Below are 20061 nucleotides of genomic sequence, written 5' to 3' on the forward strand. Positions count from 1 at the left end.
CCTCTGCAAATAAGAAATTAGGGTATGTTCCTGGAATATATATTGTATGATGTATCGTACTAGTGTGAGCCGCCTCGCTGACACTGGTGTAGAATCCATATGGGTAATATCAAGTCATACAACTTTGCATTCACTGTCATCGGCGTTTCTGGGGAGACTGAGCCCCGAACGCTAAGGTGTCGCAACGCGGTTGATTGTTCCAACCCAGTAATCAACTTCCTTCCTCTGAGTCGATTCACATGCCACAACGCACGTGTCAGAACGACTTCGGTGCCAGTGTGTTCAGCTCGCCCAACCACATCAACCACATGCACCCAAACATGATTCTGCAAACCTTCTCAAGGGCTTATATAAACCAAATGGTTTTGACTACAATCTGTGCTTGCCCGTCATCTTCCCTTGTTGAAACAGCGAGATGCGTCTATCCGTCTTATTCACGCTGTCTACTATATACGTCGCATTAGGCGTGATTTTACCGACAAAGAGGTCAGTCGGATATTCTTGTTAATTTCGGTTGTGTTAATCCTGTGTTGATCCTATCTTCAACTGGTCAGGGCAACCATTTGTAACGGCCACGCAGAGCTTTGTACCAGACCATACGGAAATACTACGTTCCTTGGTTCTCACGACTCGTACGCGTTCAGCAGTGACCCTCTTGCTCGTGAGCTACTTCAGATTCTAGACATAATCCTTCGTACTCATCAACGTTCTTGTAGTGGCGAGGGATCAAGAAGTTGATATCCCAACCCAACTCGGTCTTGGAGTTCGTTTTCTTCAAGCGGAAGGACATTTGTATGAATCTTCCTTCTTTTCATCTGTACTTGCCGTTGTGATATTTTGCTAATGCCTAGGAACGATGGAGTGCTTCATTTCTGCCATACCAGTACGTGACAATGATGATTCAAATTGATTTTGATTACTCTTTTAAACTTTTCTTCAGGCTGCGTATGTGTGACTACTTGTGGGCTTCCCCAACTTCGTTTGATGTCTTCTTCACTTGTAGCTTCTTTTCGATGGAGGAACTGTTGTTGACTACCTCGCCACGGTCAAAACTTGGTTGGATGCAAACCCAAACGAGGTCTTGACCCTTCTGTTTACCAACTCTGATGGGTTATCGATTCCGGATGTGTGGGCTCCTACTTTTGTTGCTGCTGGTACGTCTCGACTGGTCGGGACCGATGTAGATTTAAACCTTTCGACTAGGGATCGACACCGTATCCTATGTACCGCCCACTAATCCGATGACTCGTTCTGACTGGCCTACCCTCGGCGAAATGATCGACAGCGGAAAACGAGTGATCACATTCATGGACGCTGGCGCGGACGGTACCGATGGTGCTCCCGTTGATTATATCCTCCCAGAATTCACGATGGTGCGTTAGTGGCCCGTGTACATCCACTTTCCTGTCATATTCTTATCAATCCTTCAGCTGTGGGAACCGCCCTTCGACTCTACTGAACCCAGTTTTCCCTGCTCTGTTGACCGAATTGCGGGACCACTATCAACCGTGGATCATTTGAACATGCTCAATCACAACCTTGATATCAATGTCTTCGATACTGGTGTTCTCGTCAGCGATCCTGAAGATGCCTCGACGACCAACGGGGTGGCTTCGTGCGTGTGATCAATTCTGCTTGGGTCCTTTGGTTGCTCACCGTGTTGACTTCAGAATTCTTGCGGACGCGAATGGTTGTGCGCCCTTGGCAGGCGGAGTTGCTCCGAACTTCGTTATGCTTGACTTTGTAAACATTGGAGCAGGGCTGCAAGCAGTGGATGAGCTGAATGGATTTTCTTCGTAAATTTAGCTCCGACCGGATTCCGATGTATGGTCCTGAGCACTCTATTGACTATTATCTCTTATCATTTGTCCAAGAGATCCAGCTTTACGAGAGGAAATGTTTTGGTGTCATTTTGTTGGTTTGAATCCAGTGAAACTCTTCGTTGTCTATCCTTAACTTTATGTAAGCACTAGCACATTTTGTTCAATTACGAATTAGATTTTTTGACGGCCAGCCTTCGTTATCCCACCTTTATTCGACCTCGAAGCTCCGAACCTTCCCGAATAAACAGGAACCTGAAAATCACGGGCAGGAAGCCTTGGTCGATCCCTATTTAGAAGCTGCGGGAGCCCAAGCTCTTGTTCCTGAAAGCTCAACAAATCGCGCCTTTTTAACCATTTGTCCACTAAGTCCTCGCGGTTTTGCAGTACAGTATGCATAACTCTTCACTTCCTTGTTTCTCGGTACACACGGCTGATCTCCTTTTCGGTGAACCACTGCCGCCTCGTATTCAATCGAGGTTGCGGTGCGCGCGCGCCCCCACACGCACTCGATGGATTTATTGCGCAATCAATATACTTGCTAGAGATCTGTTTTCCGATATTCCACCAAGGCCATTTGCCTCAAGCTCTGGTCTTGTGATTTATGACCTCGATGGTGGCTTACTCTCCTCGCACAGGAGGTGGAGCAGCTATGTGGCGCCTCCTCTGTTTATTTCATTGAACTTCCCAAGGATTTAGTCCCGTAACATGTAATTACCTATCGATTTCTCTATATAGGCCGAGGATTCATGAGCGCTCGAGCCTCGTAACAGCTATATCCTACTGACCGTGGTCATATAGCTACCATCGGAAATCTACATTACTACTATATCGTGAATCCAATCGACCAACATCTTTACTTCTCAACGGTGAGCCGCCGACAGGTTTCCATCCCCATGTGTCAGATACTGTCAGGTACCACATTTAATCTTCCAACTTTTTAAGCTCGCTGACTTTATATAAGTAACCAGAATCCATTTTTTGTCCCCCAGATTAGCGAGGATCAACGGGACTATTTGATCTAGCTTTTGCTCCTCTCCCTAACCCATCACTTAGCTTGTTTCTGTTCGTACCTTTATGGTTCGTGGTCGTAAGCGCGACATCAGTGCTCCCTTGACTCGTTCTTTGATTTTACAAAGAGATTACCGAGCGCGAAAGGCGAAGTATATCTCGGATTTGGAGACTCGATACCAGAAACTTGAAGCGGATAATCTGAGGCTTTCGAAGGAGGTCCAAGATCTCAAATATAAATTGCGTCAGAAAATAGATCGCAAAGAAACACTGTTCGCTTCTCCGACAACTGAAGCAGATACGGAAAAGGTGTGTCCATTCGTTTACCTCGCTACATGTACTCATAAGAATCTGGCCAGACTCGTGCCTTAAACAAAGTCATATTTTCTCTATCCTCCGCAGCAGCATCCATCAAATCCTTCCAGAATTTGACGAGGAGTGATGACTACGACGTCCAGGCTCCTGAAGAGCGTACTTTAATCGACTGGGAACGTGGGCGTCCTTCTCCTTCGACAATGCCCATATCAAATTTCTACGCATATAGTGACCATACTGGCTTGTCCACTAATGATATTCGACCTTTGCAACTCTACTCGCCCGTTTCAAATCCTTCTCCCCCTCCTTCCCTTCCAACTTCGAGCCCCCGCAATAATCTCTCCGAGAGCTGGAACCCAGAATTCATGGCACAAAATTATTCCAGTGACACTAATCCAGTGGACGGTTCTACTTCTCGGGCTCGTCACATGCGGCCTCAATCAGCAGCTGTATCTGACCAATACGAACAGTCTAATGTATATCTTTCTTCTCAGGGTCGTTCAGGCCCTTCGGTGGAACTCTCGTCGTCGACCCAACCCGGAACAATCACACATTCTCAAAGTTTCTTTGAGCATGAACTTTCTACAGCTTCATTCAGAAATGACCGATCCTCCAATCGTCCGGTATCCTCGTATGATCGCCTACATCACAACTCCACAGGCCAACTGATACCCTTCAAATTGAACGAACCCTCCCTCCCTCAGGACATTCGTTCAATGGCTCCCTATAGCTATGAACGAACACTTTCACAGAGTCTGCGAAACTTTGTATAATAACGAATCGGGTTTCTTGTTGGGTCATATTTAGCATTATCGTAATCTTTGGGTATTTTTCTTCTAGATATTTTTCAAGTTGTCAACTCGAATAATGAATGCGATATGCGAACTCATCCAAGAGAAATATGAAAATCATTCAGTTTTATTTGCTCGATTCGATCTGTGGGGATTATTGATCAATGATACATGATAATACAGAGGCTCGGCGAGAAAACATTTCAATTATAATATCGATATAAGCTTCGGTTGTGGGTAGGGAATATCTACTTGGAAGTGTGGATGAACCGGCATAAAAGGAAACATTCCTCTCATACAAACGTTCACTGGTGATGCAAGATTGTGAGTGGGTAGTATCGTGTCAACGTTGATATTCTTCCATTCACCCACATTCCTGTCCATCATCATAGACGAGCAGTGCGGAGGGACGGGGACAAGATTTCCGGTCGGCGAACCTATTCGTGGAGAGCACGCACCGCTTCAGCTATAGTCTTGGTGTCTTGTGAAAGCGCGCCTGCAATAGTCATTGCGATGCCCGCGTCGGCACGGAACTGGCGTACAGACTTTTTCACCGTGGCGTCTTCCTTTACCGATCGTTGCCCTTTTCGCAGGCTGTTTCAAAAGCCCTCGTACCGTCGTCGATTTGCTTGAATAAGCAAAGGGTGCCACTCATGAAGGCGAAGTCCGAGTCAAACGCTGTAGAATCGCGCTGATGATAGTGAGCTCAATAGAACACAGTGAACACTTCTCTGGGAAGAAACATTGTCTGATGAGGTGTGATGAGAAGTTATGAGTTTGGTGCTGCGAACCTGTTGCGAACTAGGTTGCGAACTGCGAGTAAGAAGAAGCTTCAACAAATGAACCGCTCGATAAAGCTAGCCCTGTCTTCCTTGTTCTGACTTTCTCTGCAATCAAATCATCAATTGTTTCAAAACCCTCGTATGGTACTTACTAGGCTCCACTGTCGTGGACCACACCTTGCTTGGTACATGGTAGATTCAAAACGCAGCGCGCACAGGGCGCGCCGCGAGTGGGTACGGGGCTGCCATATGCTGGGAGGAGTGAATTGCTGTGGAACCTTCAGAATAAAACAAGCTCAAAGTGTGCCTGCACATCAAAAATGTCCAATTCCGGGGTAGAATAGACCTTAAGCAAGGTGATGGAAGGACCCGTGGAGTCTATGTGGAGTCCTGTTTTATCGGACTTCCTTGATGTGGATATTCCGATTTACTAAGCAATCACCCCTTTAGTTCAGTCATTGCAGCCGTTTAGCAGGGGATTATCAGGGATTATCAAGTGGAAATCAGCATCAAAGTGGACCTATGGGATCGGTACATGTGGTCAGGAAACACAAATACTTACGAAAATCGTTCGCAAGATCCTGTGGTTACATTCCATCCTTCGGACACCATCCGTAGATAGATAGATTACAGTCAAGGCGTTTATCAAATGCCAAAGTATGCAAAAATGAATGATGAATCAGGGCTTAATTATCCATTGCACATAAAGAATACAATCGCAAAAAAGAAATAGAGGCTGATAGCATAGGTAGATACTTTAAGGTGAGAGAAGAGCGGCAGCATAGACCGCGGTAAATTAGAATCACTGAAAGACGGCAGATGAGGGTGGTAATACAAAGCAAGAAATCACTGGAAGAGCACTGAGGATCAAGAGAATGGGTATTCACTCAAAGGTGTGGAAGAATGAGGACAATGGATATAGGGCATCGGTAAGCTGATACTGAACTGAACAAGACAGAATCGGCGAAATGAAACGAGAGAAAATGAGTATGTACCGGGAGATAGAATTCCGAACTCAGACTAAGCCATTGCGATAGCCCTCCGCAAAAGCGGATGCTTGGTGACATTTCTCTCGCCTGCCAATTTGTTGATGGAGTTCAGCAGGTCTGCACGACGTAACGGCTCTACATGCAAGTGAGAAGTCAGTTCATTTACAACATAACCAACACGGCTCCGAAGGAGACAGAAAAAGTCCGACGTAAACAAGCAAGACCACTCACTCGTGATATGATCATCCATTCCTGCCTGCAGGCATCGTTCCCTGTCGCCAATCACTATGATACGGAGTCAACAACCAGCAAGAGAGAGAACATGAACAACAATAACTTACTTGCATGTGCAGTCAGTGCAATTATAGGTATCGGCGTTAACCCATGCTTCATCTCATGTTCCCGAATCAGCTCGGTTGCTTCCATACCACCCATAAACGGCATAGAGACATCCATCTGTAATGAAAGAGGACATCATCGTCAGTATTGTTAGTCTCAGACTATGCAGAAAGTAATGCACCAGAATTATATCAAAGGGCCTCCCCTGTGCCACCCTACCCTTGAATGCATCAACAGCTAAGCTCCCGTTTTCCGCTATCTCTACCGAATGCCCATACTTCTCCAAAATCTTCACCGCCAACTTTTGATTGACTAAATTATCCTCCGCCAAAAGGATATCGAAAGTTACATCATTCGCAGCGGCGACCGGGCTAACCGTGTTGCTCTCCAACGCACTGACAAGGGCACTAGCCAGATCTTGAGCTGATACGGGTGTGGTGACCTGGGCAGATATCGAATTGTCCAAACACCATTTCACTGATTGGTGCCGGTCATGGGAAAAGGGAGGGAAGTAGGACGTGGATGAGCGAATTTGGATAGCGGTATGCTGAGTAGACGACCCACAGTTGAGTCGGGGCATTGATGGTGCGAGAAGCACGATGGGGATGTATCGAAGATGCTCGATTTCACGTATGGTTTCAGCCTAGGAAGGGAGGGACTTGGATGAGCAAAGTTTGTAACGGGTGAAATAAAAGAGTGGGTACGAAGGAAGAAATTACGCACTGTGGACAACGAATCAACTACGATCGTATCGAAATGTGGGCAATTGTCTTTGTTAACCAGCTCGCTCACTGTGTGCCTGACATGCGGCGTTAAGCCCAGCTCCCGTATCCTATCATCCACTCCAGTCTTATCATACAATGTATCCACGAACAAGATTGCTCGCTTAGCGAAGGGCGACATCTTTGATAGCGTGGACTCGAGGGATGCTTGAGATATTTGAGAGGAGATCGTGAAGAAGAACCGTGATCCTTTCTGAACTTCGGATTCCACCCACATGTTTCCTTGCATTAGGGAGACAAGACGCTTGGATATTGAGAGACCGAGACCGGTGCCTCCGTATTCCTATAAAGTACAATCTTATCAGCGTCTTGCACAAAAGGACCCGTGAACCGCTCACTCGAGTCGTACTCCCATCGGCTTGACAAAATGTGTCGAATATAAGGTTCAACTTATCCTTTGCAATTCCAATTCCTGTATCACTGACACAGAATTCCAGCGTCACATTTTGGTCGTCCATCGCCAAAAGCCTACAACTGAGCGCTACATGCCCTTTCCTCGTCACCTTGCTCGGAGTGAACTTGATCGCGTTTCCGACGAGGTTGGTTATGACCTGACGTAAGCGGAGAGAGTCACCAATGAGTTGGTCTGGGATGTCGGGCTCGATATCGTACGTGAGGTCGAGGTTATTTTGCGAGGCTCGAACAACGAGAGTTTTAAGAATGCCGAAGACAGTTTGGCGAATAGAGTAGGAAACAGCTTCCATCGTCATGCGACCAGCCTCGACTGCAGTGAAGGCTCCGTGTGAATGAAGTAATTTACCCACAGAATAATGGCTTACTTTTTGAAATATCCAGTATATCATCGATAATCAACAACAGTGAACGGGCCAAACTGTGTACCAGGAGCAAGCTCTCTCTTTGGGATCGATTCAGATCACTGTCGAGTGTCAATTCGGTCATTCCGATGATACCATTCATGGGAGTCCTGAACCCACCATGAAGTGGAAAATCAATATCATCTAAATTGGCAAGAGCATGGACAACACCTACCTGATTTCATGACTCATGTTCGCCAAGAACTCGCTCTTGCTCCTGTTCGCTAGCTCTGCCGCCTCCCTCGCAGCCGTGTTCTTCTGAATACTATCTCGTAAGTTGAAGACCATATTATTGATCTGTGTCTTGAGGGAGTCCATTTCTCCAGAAGCCTCGACAGTGATAAATCGAGTGAAGTCGCCGTCCATAGCAGCAGCAGAAATTTGTGCGAACCCACGGACTTGTGTCGTCAGATTGCCGGCCATGGTGTTTACGGAGAGACTGAGGAAGAAATCGAGTTCCAAACGGCATTGTTTCAAAAAGAGGATACGTACGTGATCTCCTGCCAAATACCCTGTACATTTCCAACTTCGGCTTGCACGCCCAGTTTGCCCTCCGTGCCGACTTCACGAGCAACTTTCTTGACCTATATATAGCAAGGAGGAAAAGAAACAGATATTTAAAAAGAATACGACAGCGACGGTCAATGTCGGATGACGTTGGGTGTTAGGATAAAATAGAACCCACCTCAACTGCGAAGATACTCAACTGGTCAATCATGTCGTTGATAGTGTTCACCAAGTTGAGCATTTCTCCAGATACACTAACACCGACGATCTTTTGCGTCAAGTCTCCGCGAGCAACCGCAGTTGTTGCTACAGCAATGGTCCGGACCTACAAAAGGGGACAGGAAAAGTTCAAAGAGGAAGAAAAGAGGGGAGACACGAGAAGGTGAACAGGAAAAGCGAGGGTTTCAACACACCTGCAGTGTCAAATTTTTTGCCATAACGTTGACATTATCCGTTAACGCTTTCCACGTGCCAGCGACATTCGCGACCTTGGCTTGACCACCGAGTTTACCTTCAGTGCCCACTTCGCGGGCGACTCGAGTTACCTACAAGACACATAATGTTCAAAATTGTGTTTCATCACCACAAATTAGTCCCATCGGCCAGCGCGGAACGCACTCAGACCAGACGGAAAAATCTCCACGTACCTCATCAGCAAACACACTCAAACTCTCAGTCATTTCATTGACCGTCTCTTTCAAATCCAGAATTTCTCCCTTGACATCGACCTGAATCTTTTTCGAGAGATCACCTCCCGCCACGGCTTTAGTGACTTCTGCTATCGAGCGGACCTACATACTAGGTCAGCAATGCATTCCTAAAGAGTTACAGAACCACTAACCTGATTGGTCAGATTCATAGCCATGAGATTTACATTATCCGTCAATCCCTTCCACTCTCCTTGCACATCCGGCACAAATGCCTGACCACCCAGAATTCCTTCAGTGCCTACTTCGAGCGACACTCGAGTAACTTCATTGGCTAGTGTGGATAATTGAACTACCATAGAGTTTACCTATGAACAAATCCACCAGAAGTGATCAGCCAAATGACAGGAAAAGAAGGGATATATACGCTCACAGTCTCTTTCAAGTCTAACATCTCGCCTTGCACATCGACCTCTACAAACTTGCTCAAATTCCCCTGGGCGACGGCTTTGGTCACTTCAGAGATCGAACGGACTTGGTTTGTCAAATTCAACGCCATCTTGTTTACGTTTCGAGTCAAATCCGCCCAGGTGCCTTGGACGCCTTCGACACGTGCTTGACCTCCGAGAATACCTTGAGTGCCGACCTGGAGTGTTTGTGGGTAAAGAAGGGATACAACATGAAGGGATACAACATAAAATTCGCAAAAAGAAAACTTGACTTACTTCCAACGCAACCCTCGTCACCTCACTTGCGAATGCGCCCAATTGATCCACCATTGAGTTAACCGTTGATTTGAGTGTTGCCATCTCTCCTTCTACTTGTATCTCAATTTTCTGGGTGAGGTCACCCTTTGCGACGGCGGTTGTTACAATAGCGATTGACCGAACCTAAGTTAGATAAAGATTTCAATTTAAGAAAAGCAAAGTGAAGTGCGCGTGAACCGTTGGATGAGAGGAATGGTTTAGTAAGAACAAGGAGATGCATGAAGGTATGTGGAAGTAGAAGGAAGAAAATAATAAAAGGAGAATGAGAAGAGCGAAAGACACTGTACCTGATCTGTCAAACTAGCACACATCCTATTGACATTCCTCACCAACTCGAACCATACACCTTCGACATCTGGCACTGTTGCCTGACCACCAAGTTTTCCTTGCGAACCAACTTCCAATGTGACTCGAGTTACTTCGGCTGCCAGCGCTCGGAGTCGGACAACCATTCCGTTGACAGTGTTCTGCAATACAAAGAGTGAAGAAGTGAGGCATCAACAGCGACTCTTAATACGGCACAGAAAGAGCGAGGATATACACACCTTCAAATCTAGGATCTCCCCACTCGCATCCACCTCGATTTGTTTGCTTAGATCTCCGAGAGCGACGGCTTTGGTCACCTTGGCAATAGACCGGACCTATGAGAGAAAAACTAAATGTGTGTCTCTCTTCCTTAACTCAGCCAAAGGATTCTACCTGATTCGTCAAATTCGCAGCCAATTTATTCACGACTGCAGTCAGCTCCCTCCATGTCCCTTCAACGTCCAACACGAGCGCCTGACCACCAAGTTTACCTTCCATACCGACTTCTTGAGATACGCGAGTGACTTCGGACGCGAAGAGGCCTGATGGGGGATTAGCTCATGGAGAGAGGATATCAAAAGCCAACAGATGATATGGAGATGCGTGGTAACAAGAAGGAAACAAAAGAACAAAAGTCAGTATTATATGTGACAACTCACCCAGCTTATCAACCATGGTATTGATAACCTCCTTCAAAGTCACCATGACCATACCCTGCACTGGTACAGTAATCTTTTGCGAAAGATCACCATCGGCGACTGCTTTACACACCCTAGCCACATCTTGGACCTACATAAACCGAGTGGAGTCATCGATAAGCAGCTGTAATAGAACAAAGGATACGAATCTTACCTGTTGCTTCAACAACCTCAACTCCTCCACCGCACTCAAGCCACTCTCCAATGCGGCAGTCGCCAACGGACCACCCGACGCAACAACAGATGGGGACTCATCTGACGCGCTCAATCCATACCATTCGCGCCACTGAGGAATCGACGTAATTTGAGAAGAAGGTAGTTGTGAGGTAGATGAATGCCATTGTGCATGTGATTGCTGTTGCAGTGCAAACTGCTGCCGTGTGAAGCTCGACCAGACGGTCCACGGTGGGGGATACCATTGTTGATTCGCTGCCGGGAGGTACGGAGGACATTCCCAATACGCAGTGGTACTTAATCCACCGTACGTGCCGTACATGTGCGGATGAACATACGCACCCAACGCACCAACGAACCTACTGCCACATCTCCTGCAGTTATGCCAGCCACGATTATCTTCATCCTCGTATTCATGGTCATCCTTAAACCCAGTTGCGCCAGAGCGGGTGGTGTTATTGGTGTTCTTCATGCGTACAGTAAAAGCCAGACGAAGCCGAGAAAGACGGAAAAAATGAGCTTCGCGGTCGGAGAGCGTGAGGGATTTGAGAAATTCAAGCTCAGTTTGGGGAGGAGTAACTTCTTCCTTGTCTTCTGTCTCGTCGTCTGCGTATTCATCATCAGATCCTCGATGACCATCGAATCTTTCCTTCTTACTGTGTTGATCTCCACCAAATTGACCCTGGTAGTGCGTTGAAGAGTACCACTGCGCGTACTGCGCATAGTCCTCGAACTGTCCTGCTTCACCATATGGCGAGATGCCATTTAGGCCGTCGATGACAATGTGTGGCCCTTCTGCGTGTTCATTGTGAGAGCTGGGCCCATGGACTGTGGACGTGGAGGGATCAGACCATGAGGAGTCGCTGTCAGTAGGTCCAGTAAAGTGGACATTGTGAGCAGGCTGAACCGTATCATACGCTGTTTCGTAGGTGGCGTCCGATCCCTCTGTGTCGCTCGAATGAACGGAAGTTGAGCGGGAGACGGCTTTGGAAGAGACGGAGTTACCTGTGAGATTGACGAAATCAAAATCAGCAAAAACGATCAATGGAGAAAACAGTCGACTGCCTCATGAAATTTACAGGACAGAGGTATAAAAATGGAATGCGATTCCAAACGATAGAGAAAAAAAAGAGATGAGGAAAGAACCACACAAATAAACAAAGCCGCATACAACGAAGGTTGCAAAAACTTACCTGACTCTGGAGTAGGAGTCGAACTAGTTTGTGCAGAAGCGGGAAGCTGCTTCTCACCATGTTCACCCAGAATGATAGGGGAGAACGGAGAGGCGATAGTCTGCGGTGAACTTGTCCGACTTGCTGCTGTACTCGTTACACCATTAGCCCCAGCAGTCGGACTATTTATCTTACCAGCAGAAGCGGGCTGTCGTCCGATGTGACTAGTAGTCGATGATAATATGTTATGAGAAGAAGCAATAACGCTACTGGTAGACGAAATCGAGGACGAAGCAGTGTGTCGTCCAGGTGTGGCTAAACCCTGTGCTGCTCTTCGAGCTGACAACGATCCCGAACTCAACATGCCAGCAGCGCCGTTGGTTGCAGCCACAGATGTTCTGAAGTTGGCAATCGTAGATGGAGATGGAGATCGTCTCCCAAAAGTGTTGAGTGCCGGAGCTGAGGTTGCCGGAGTGACTTTCGGCGAATCGAGATCCAGTGTACCGTCCCCATGTTCATTGTTAAGCCGACTGGTACTCCTGACAGAATCGCTTACGCCGTTAACCATTGATGGAATTCCGGTTCCATTGGCGAATTTAGAGTGTAGCTTGGAACTGGCATTTTGCATCTCAGCTTGGTGCATCCGTCCAACGACGACGCTTAGGCTGCGCAGAATGGAGTCCGTGCGCCAGTCTGAGGGCCCAGTATATGATGGGAGAGGAATGGATGCAGTTGGGGGAAGTGGTTGAGTGACTTGGGGGGATGATAAGGGAATTGAGCCATTAGAGGTCGACAGGGCGCCTGTAGGAGATGCATTCGTAGGCAGAACTGTTATAGTTGAGGTTGCCGTCGTCTGAGGAACTATCTCCAATGACCAATTTGCGTCGAGCATAGGCGCGGTTGATTGTCCATCGCAATGTGGTGTTAAAGGTACAGAGTGTGGATTCGACGGAGATACATGGCCGGGTGTGCGTCTTTGGCGTTGCTTCGCCGGAATCGGCTTCTCGTAAATACTAAGTAGGACAACGAGATGAGTGAGGAACGGCGTATAGTCAACGAATGACGATGATTGAGCCGTCATTGTGAATTATGGGGACAAGGAGTTGAAACAGATCTGAGCATAAAAAGCTATTAGCAATCTGTGAAACGACAAAATTGAGAGATGTTTGATGGAAAGGGAAGCAAACTGGATGGATGGAATATGGAGGAAAGACCGCAAAGCAAGGTTCGAATGAGGTAAATACGTCAACACAAAGGTAAGCTCGAGCTCATTTCCGTCCCAATCTAATCCATTCCAGATGGTCGCACTTTAGCCTTCTGAGGCACCAGGATGCACCAAGATATCCCGAAAATAATGAGACGACAGGTCCCAACACCAGGCGGAAGGAAACAACAAAATAACGAGGCTCGAAAATGAAAACATGGCTCACCTGTTCAACAAGAGATTGTGGAAGAAAGCTTAAACAATCTCGCAGCGCAAGGATCAAATGTTATCTCGTCCTATCCAAGGTAATCTCTCTCCTGTGACTTTCTTGATATCCTAGTATACCAAACGTTCTGCGGAATCCACTCCGCAATGACTTGTCTCCGTCGAGAGCTTCGGATTAAATTCTATTTCAATCCTGGTCGTAACAGATTTGGAAGCGCCCAGTCGAAAAGGCGTAAAGGTTGTGTCGGGTGTACAAAGGTCGAAGTGAGAGTAAAAAAGCTAGAGAAAAGGACGAGAGAAACGTGGACCACTGTTGATGGTGCTATCTCCTGTTAAAGTTTCGTTATGTAGAGTGGAGCTTTTGGAGCAAAACTCGGTTATGGTAGACGGACAAGCTACGACGACTTGGCCGTTCAATAGATGGAACAGTCGATTTATGTTTGTAAGCCGATAATCATTACGTGTTTCGGACCGGAGCTGCACTAATTCAGCCCCTTCAAGTGCGCAACGCAAACCTCCTACCAGTACCTAAGCTTATTCTTACTGGAACGCCCATCGACAATATGTGAACTTTCACAGTATTCGATTTAAGGAAGTCGAAGTGCGAATGTCAATGTCGAACTCGAGTACGATCTGAGTATAGACTATCTACGTTCCAAAATCAACGAGAACACCAGTCATTCACCAACTATACGTCGTAATGACGGATAACAACAAAGCAGCCTAGAGAAGCCCCCGAAATCTCCTTGGTCAACCAATGGCTCGCTTGTACGCCAACTATAGGCCATAGTTTTGCTCATTTACCACTTACACATCGTAATTGAGAAGAGCCCCAAATTTAACCTTGTCGAATAATGGCTCGCTTGAAGGCCAATTATATGTATAGCGTTGTGACGTCTATGCTCATGAGGAAACAATGTGTCCCTTGGGACGATTTTGATTCGGTGGGTTCGATCTTAGTCCTTCCTGCATGGTTTGTCCTTTGATAAATACTAAAGGTGCCAGTGTTCTTCGTGCTAAAATTGTTACTGCATCTGGTAGTATACAATTAGGCTCCCTGGAACTCACTGGAAGAGGTATGGAGTTGATCGAACGCAAAAAACCGAGCTGTCAGATCACTACAGTCAAGTCGTAACTTTCTAAAAGGCTGACACTTCGACTTTCTCCGCCATGATATTCATCCTTTTTTGAATGTTTGTGGCCAGACTGGATAATTTCAATAACCTCAACTTCGATTTAATTTCCTGTGGAAGGAATGCAAGCGGGTGGTCGCGTAAATTAGAGGTAATAAAGTAACAGCTCGGGAGAGCGGGCGGTCAATTACAGTAACAACAGACACACCGAGAAGGGCGGCCTCAAATAAGACGACTGGAAGCAGAAGAAAGGATTGTGACAAGAAATGATCTACGAAACGAGAGTCACAAACGGCGAGAAGATACAAGGGAACATATAGTCTACTAGTACCTACCGAACGGGCAGCTTCACAAGTTTTGTCCAAATCTAATAGCACGCGCATGGAATACTATGTTCCATTCAAGGTTCACAGACGGATCAGATTCGCATCACCTTGCGGTCCAGCAAGTCCTGGAAGCCACTCTGTCTGTTTTGGGTCTGGCTTTTCTACTGAGTGTGCAGCATATAGTAGTAAATGCCAGTTTCCGCGGTGTGCCGAGAGCCTTCTGAAACTGGCCTACAACTATAGTTATCAAATCGATCGTGTAGATGTATCCATCGGATAAAAACCTTAACACTAAACAAACTGCTTACATTGACTGCTCGGTGGTATAAGAGCTGCTCGAACATGTTATGCATATGTATATCAGGAATCTAAGGAAATGTGAGTCTATGTTGGTTTATACGATATGAAGGATTGAGGAATATGCCAATGTCAAGATTTGTCCATTCATGAACGACGAAGGATTAGGATGCAAGAGATATGAATACAGTAGTGTATGATTGGGAAAAGATAAATCTATAGTCTATGGAATATGTCAAAAAATGTATAGCCAAGGATAAGAAAACGAAAGCACAAGAGAACCAAAAACTGAGTAAAATACACCTATGAACGATGAAAAAATCAAAGACTGAAAACGCCTCCAGCCCTTCTGCGACTGGGAATAGGATGCGATAGGAACAAGGCAATACCCAAACCGATAGTGAGTCCGATTGCGACTGATATCAGCTGTAATGATGTTTGGAAGCCAGATAGATACGCCTCGGAATCGGTTCCTGAGTCGTCCGTTTGCTGCGAAACGAAGACAAGCAGGCCATTATTTCCGAGACCGGAAGGTACTTGAAACAGAATACCGGTGAGCTTTGATGAAGAAATTAGATATTGATAACGAGTGAACATAGAATAACATACCATAATAGTGAATGCGTTACCATTTAGGAATCTCCCTGCCAGATTGGATATCATTCCGATTGCGAAGGCACTAGGCGGTTTAAATCAGAAGACTCAGTTACGACATAGGCTCCCAGTACATACCCTACAGCAGAGGCAAAATCGGCCTGATTTTGGAAGTGCTGACCAACAAAGAAGGTGACAACCCATCCTATGCATGATATTATCACACAAATGAGCTATAAACCAGCACAAGAGTCAATTGGTTGGATAAGTAATATTGCAAACATGACATCTACCATCTCTTTGCAAAGCAGCGGCTGATGATTTCTCATGCTCAGGACTAACGAGTACAGGGGGACTGTTAAAAAAGCTGCATGGAAATTGTGTCAGTATAAAGAGAATCAATATGCGGATGCTATACTGACCCCAGAATTTAGAAGGCGTTCGCTGCCACCACGGTCCTTCCGCATTATGCGTAAGGGCACACGTTGTATCACTCAAATTCGCGATTGGTGTTTGAACAATCGTTTGGTATGCCTCCGCTCCGATGGCAAGCCCGAAACCTAGAAAGAGACAATAAACGACCGCATAACATAACCGCACGCTCCCGGCTATAATGTTCCGTGATAAGATCTCTAATCCACCACACAGAACTATGAATCCAGGCAAGATAAGGACGATTGAAGAGGACGCAGTCGCACTGTAGCAAATCCTCTTTGTTGCGGCAAGACCACCGCAGATGAACGAGAACACAGTCGCGATGGTAATCTCGAACACGTTGCTGTAAAGCTCGTTACGCACGCTGAGTAGTTGGATGCCGACAAGGATAGCTCCAAGCGGAAAGACTGCAACAGAATCAATGAAGGAGCCGGCGAAGGAGACTGTACAGATTGCTGCGGAGCAGAAACCACCCGTAAGCATAAGATGCCACCACTTGTATTGAGGAGGTCGACGCATAAGTTTGTCAAGGGCGGCGGAGGCGTCGGAGACAGAAAGATCGTCATGTATGACCTACGTAGTAGAAATTAAAGACAATGTCGGGGAAATTAGGGATGGTTTACCTTCCAATAGATCATATACCCTTCGCCAAGCTTGCCTATGTTCAAGACGCTACCTTGCTTGATGAACTTGATTAAACTGGTCCCCGTGCTCGAATCTTCGAAGGAGATGAGCATAACGTCGGGAAGATACATGCATGAAAGTTCGATATCTAGGACTCGAGCAGTAGCCTGAATCTGAGATGTCAAGCGATGAGCCGGTCCGCCAAACATCATCATCGACCGTGCGAGCTTGCAAATGAATTCTTGTCGTTGTATAATCTGTGCAACATGACGAGTGATCTAGTGAAGGATTTAGAAAGTTTGTCAATATCAGCGTTAGATAACTAGACTCACGAACAACTCCGCCTTTTTCCTCTTTTTCCTCTCTTTCTTGTCTCGTTCCCTTTTTTCTCTCTTCTCCCGTTCCTCTCGATTCTCCTTCTCCGAATAAACACTATCATACCAATCTCTCTCGCTTGTGGTTATACTCCCTGGTGTGGCGGGTGTGCTTTTACCTGATCTGGTGTACGGCAGGTGTATTCCAGTCGTCCCAGGAAAGTCTTTCAATACACCTGTCCACTTCGCTCGTTTGGCGATGGATGAGATCGGCGTGCCTCCAGGTGTAGTTGGCTCCAGCCTAGTTGAGAGCAAAGGTTTCGGATGCATATCTCTCTCGCCTTGGAAGAGAGGCAACGGACCAGGAGTAAGCTCTGATGATCCGTGTTGAGGACTGAAATAATCGGTTGGAGCAGGAATATAAGCCGATACAGGTGTGCGGGCCATGAGGTGGGGATATTGATCAGCAAAAGCATTGGCAGATGCAGTACTGGGAGACGCAGATTCAGAGTGTGCATTTGAACTTGAAGTAAAGAAAGAATCGCTGACGGCCAGGCCAGGACCCGACTCTGCAGGAGCAGTTGAAATTCTCGCCAGTGTAGATCCGTCAAACGAGGGACCGTTATCTAGCTCGACATGGCCGAGTGACTTGGCTCCAGGATGATGTCCTCGGATTGAAGGCGAAGGATTCACAGCGGCTTTATTTTCCAGATGGTCGTCTTTGTACCCATACCTGGTAAGATTGAACCCAGGACGGTCAACGTTGGGAGCAAGAGTACTCGGCGTCGGGGCAGCTGCTCCAGTGATGTTTCCAGTACTGGCAATCAGCGAACCAAATACACCACCAGCATTTCTAGCCTGTGGGGGGCGTTGAGTGTGCATTCGAAGAAGTTTACGAGCAGTCGACGTAACGCCTCGTTTGGACATGGCGTTTGCTCGAAATTCATCAGTGGGCGAACTAGATAATGAAGGAAATGTGGGAGAGGATATGGTCTGGTCGAGATCATTGTTGTCGTCGAGTCGTTGCGTTTGAGGTATTGATCGAGCCTCATCAGTATCAATAACCTCCAGTCGAGAAGGGGAATATTTTAAATGGAGCAGTGGAGGTTCCAATTCTATTTTGGATGTCTCGTCAAAGACAGCTCTATTCGGCCTTGCGCGACGAGGCTCTTTGCGTTCTCTACCATTCGAGGTAGGTTCGTCTTGGATTGTCGGACTAGAGGCACCAGACGGCGGAATCGAATCTGATGCTGTATCGTTTTGAGCGTTGTACAAAGTCAGCAGAGCACCAAGGACGCCGCCTGAAGGTGGTGCCATAAACCTATGAATCGACAAACTTACGTGTCAGAACAAAATATCGGGGTGAGAGGGAAAAACGTACGAGGAATTTAAGCTCGAGTTATCTGCATCCTTTTCCACGTCTGATTCAGCAGTTACCCATCCCAGCTTGTCAATATCCGCGTTACCATAGTCCTTCGACTTGGTACCCTTATAACCCCACGACGGGAACGAAGGTCCCCTTCTCTTTTTTTGCTCTCCATCCTCATCTGTAAAATCACTATCTGTATCGGTAAGATCCCTAGTGCGCCGCACTCTCGGAAATTTCTTCTTTTTACTCGACCTGGTATGTGCTCGCACAATTTGTTTTGCCCGACTCTTCGCATATGCTTCAACATCCTCAGGGTGAACCTCTACTTCCCCCTTCCTAACAGCATCTTCTCCCTCAGCATCGTCTCCACCATTTCCCTCGATTGGTCTGCCTCGAGAGGGTAATCCGGCATTTTCTCCCGTATATATGAACGCACCCGGTACGTTGTTTGTGCGTCGCATTGAGGTCCTCTGTCGAATATTCGCCCAAAATCCTTTGATGCCAGTATTACTACCAGGCCCAGTCATGGACGGATGAAGATCTTCTCCAGGAACGATAGGAAGCATAGCGTGGCGCATGGCGGTATCAGGAGATGATTCGGCAGTGGTGCTAGCTGTAGCTGGAGTCTGTGAGCCGGAAATACCGGAAACAGGTCGATTTGGCGTAGGAAAGGAGGTGTCCGTGGGAGATGAATCGACTCCTCGTGTTGATTGAGAAAAGTCTTTCAAGGCATGGGTTTCGATGGGTGGAAGATGGACCGGAGTCATGCCTGCTCGAGGGCGTGGGGGCGGAAAGTAGTGTACCCGCGGTACGGGCAGAGGTGGTGGGTTTGGAACAGAGGGTGCAGGAGCAGTGGCTTTACTTTTCTCCGTCGTAGCCGAGTCCGACTGTGGGTAAGCAGATGGCGGCATTTGGGGAAGAGTTAATGAGAAATTACTGTCTCCAGCTCTTGGTAAACTCTGCGATTGATGTCGTTCCAGTGCTGTGGTGAGCTCGATGAAAGGATTAGGCTGAAGAAGAGGAAAACACGACAATTAGATTGTTATCATCGGATATAAACAATATACAGGAAAAAAAACTGACATCGATACCCTTCTCATCTAACGCATGCGGCGACCAAGACCTGTGACCGTTGTCCTCAAGGATTTTCTCCAACTGCGTTTCCCTGGTCTTCAAACCCTCCAATTCGGATTGTTGTTCCTTCAATCTTCTTTGCTCCTGATCCTTCAACTGTTTCAACTGGTCTGATGCTTGAGCAGATGTTTGATTATCTATAAGCGATCCATCCACGATAAGACCGAGACCAATAGTAACCGAAGCAGGAGGATCGTTTAAATCAATATCGTGGTGTTGAGCATGCGCCTGGGCCTGAGCTTGCGCAGCTTGAGAGTTCAGATGGTGATCCAGCCACTGAACGGCCTTGCCCTTCCGAGCTGGTTTTGCTCCATTTGTGGACGTCGAAGCGGAGATGGAGACTGCGCCTTGGCCCGCAGCTGTCGTATCGGCGGCCGATGGTGATATGGGAGATGGGTTCATGGAGGAACTGGGACCTCCTGAGCTCCCAGAGCTCCCAGAATCTCCAGCGGTAACTCTTTGTTGTTCTTCTACACCGTCGACCTCGAGGC

The 20061-nt window shown here is 47.0% G+C and overlaps 4 protein-coding genes across 4 annotated transcripts; 2 read left to right on the forward strand and 2 right to left on the reverse strand.

Moving 5' to 3' along the window:
* Positions 1-232: 232 nt before the first annotated feature.
* On the forward strand, positions 233-2069 carry C8R40DRAFT_818711 (PLC-like phosphodiesterase). Its single transcript, XM_046236329.1, has 10 exons — positions 233-486; positions 555-661; positions 717-792; positions 852-883; positions 941-945; positions 1004-1154; positions 1204-1373; positions 1431-1615; positions 1671-1770; positions 1877-2069. The coding sequence occupies exons 1-10, from the start codon at positions 416-418 to the stop codon at positions 1922-1924; spliced, it is 945 nt and encodes a 314-aa protein (XP_046079745.1). The 5' UTR covers positions 233-415; the 3' UTR covers positions 1925-2069.
* An 828-nt stretch (positions 2070-2897) lies between these two features.
* Positions 2898-3919, forward strand: C8R40DRAFT_1177609 (uncharacterized protein; the record flags this gene model as incomplete). Its single annotated transcript, XM_046232711.1, has 2 exons — positions 2898-3140; positions 3191-3919. 2 exons carry the CDS (start codon positions 2898-2900, stop codon positions 3917-3919), a joined length of 972 nt encoding a protein of 323 aa, XP_046079746.1.
* A 3289-nt stretch (positions 3920-7208) lies between these two features.
* C8R40DRAFT_818980 (uncharacterized protein) lies at positions 7209-13163 on the reverse strand. The gene is made up of 20 exons (XM_046236330.1): positions 12111-13163; positions 11937-12062; positions 11401-11748; positions 10724-11349; positions 10531-10660; positions 10265-10413; positions 10111-10206; positions 9853-10032; positions 9524-9688; positions 9232-9444; positions 8993-9166; positions 8799-8942; positions 8565-8696; positions 8330-8476; positions 8137-8228; positions 7820-8083; positions 7609-7754; positions 7442-7553; positions 7319-7380; positions 7209-7249 (listed from the first exon to the last, which is right to left on the reverse strand). Exons 1-19 carry the CDS (start codon positions 12994-12996, stop codon positions 7374-7376), a joined length of 4137 nt encoding a protein of 1378 aa, XP_046079747.1. The 5' UTR covers positions 12997-13163; the 3' UTR covers positions 7209-7249; positions 7319-7373.
* A 2258-nt stretch (positions 13164-15421) lies between these two features.
* C8R40DRAFT_1061460 (uncharacterized protein) lies at positions 15422-18384 on the reverse strand (the record flags this gene model as incomplete). Its single annotated transcript, XM_046225422.1, has 7 exons — positions 15422-15658; positions 15710-15779; positions 15833-15927; positions 15988-16061; positions 16117-16702; positions 16753-17031; positions 17086-18384. 7 exons carry the CDS (start codon positions 18382-18384, stop codon positions 15422-15424), a joined length of 2640 nt encoding a protein of 879 aa, XP_046079748.1.
* Between the last annotated feature and the right edge of the window lie 1677 nt (positions 18385-20061).

Source organism: Lentinula edodes (genome assembly GCF_021015755.1).
Source record: "Lentinula edodes strain Le(Bin) 0899 ss11 chromosome Unknown C8R40scaffold_66, whole genome shotgun sequence".
In the NCBI taxonomy this organism is placed as follows: domain Eukaryota; kingdom Fungi; phylum Basidiomycota; class Agaricomycetes; order Agaricales; family Omphalotaceae; genus Lentinula; species Lentinula edodes.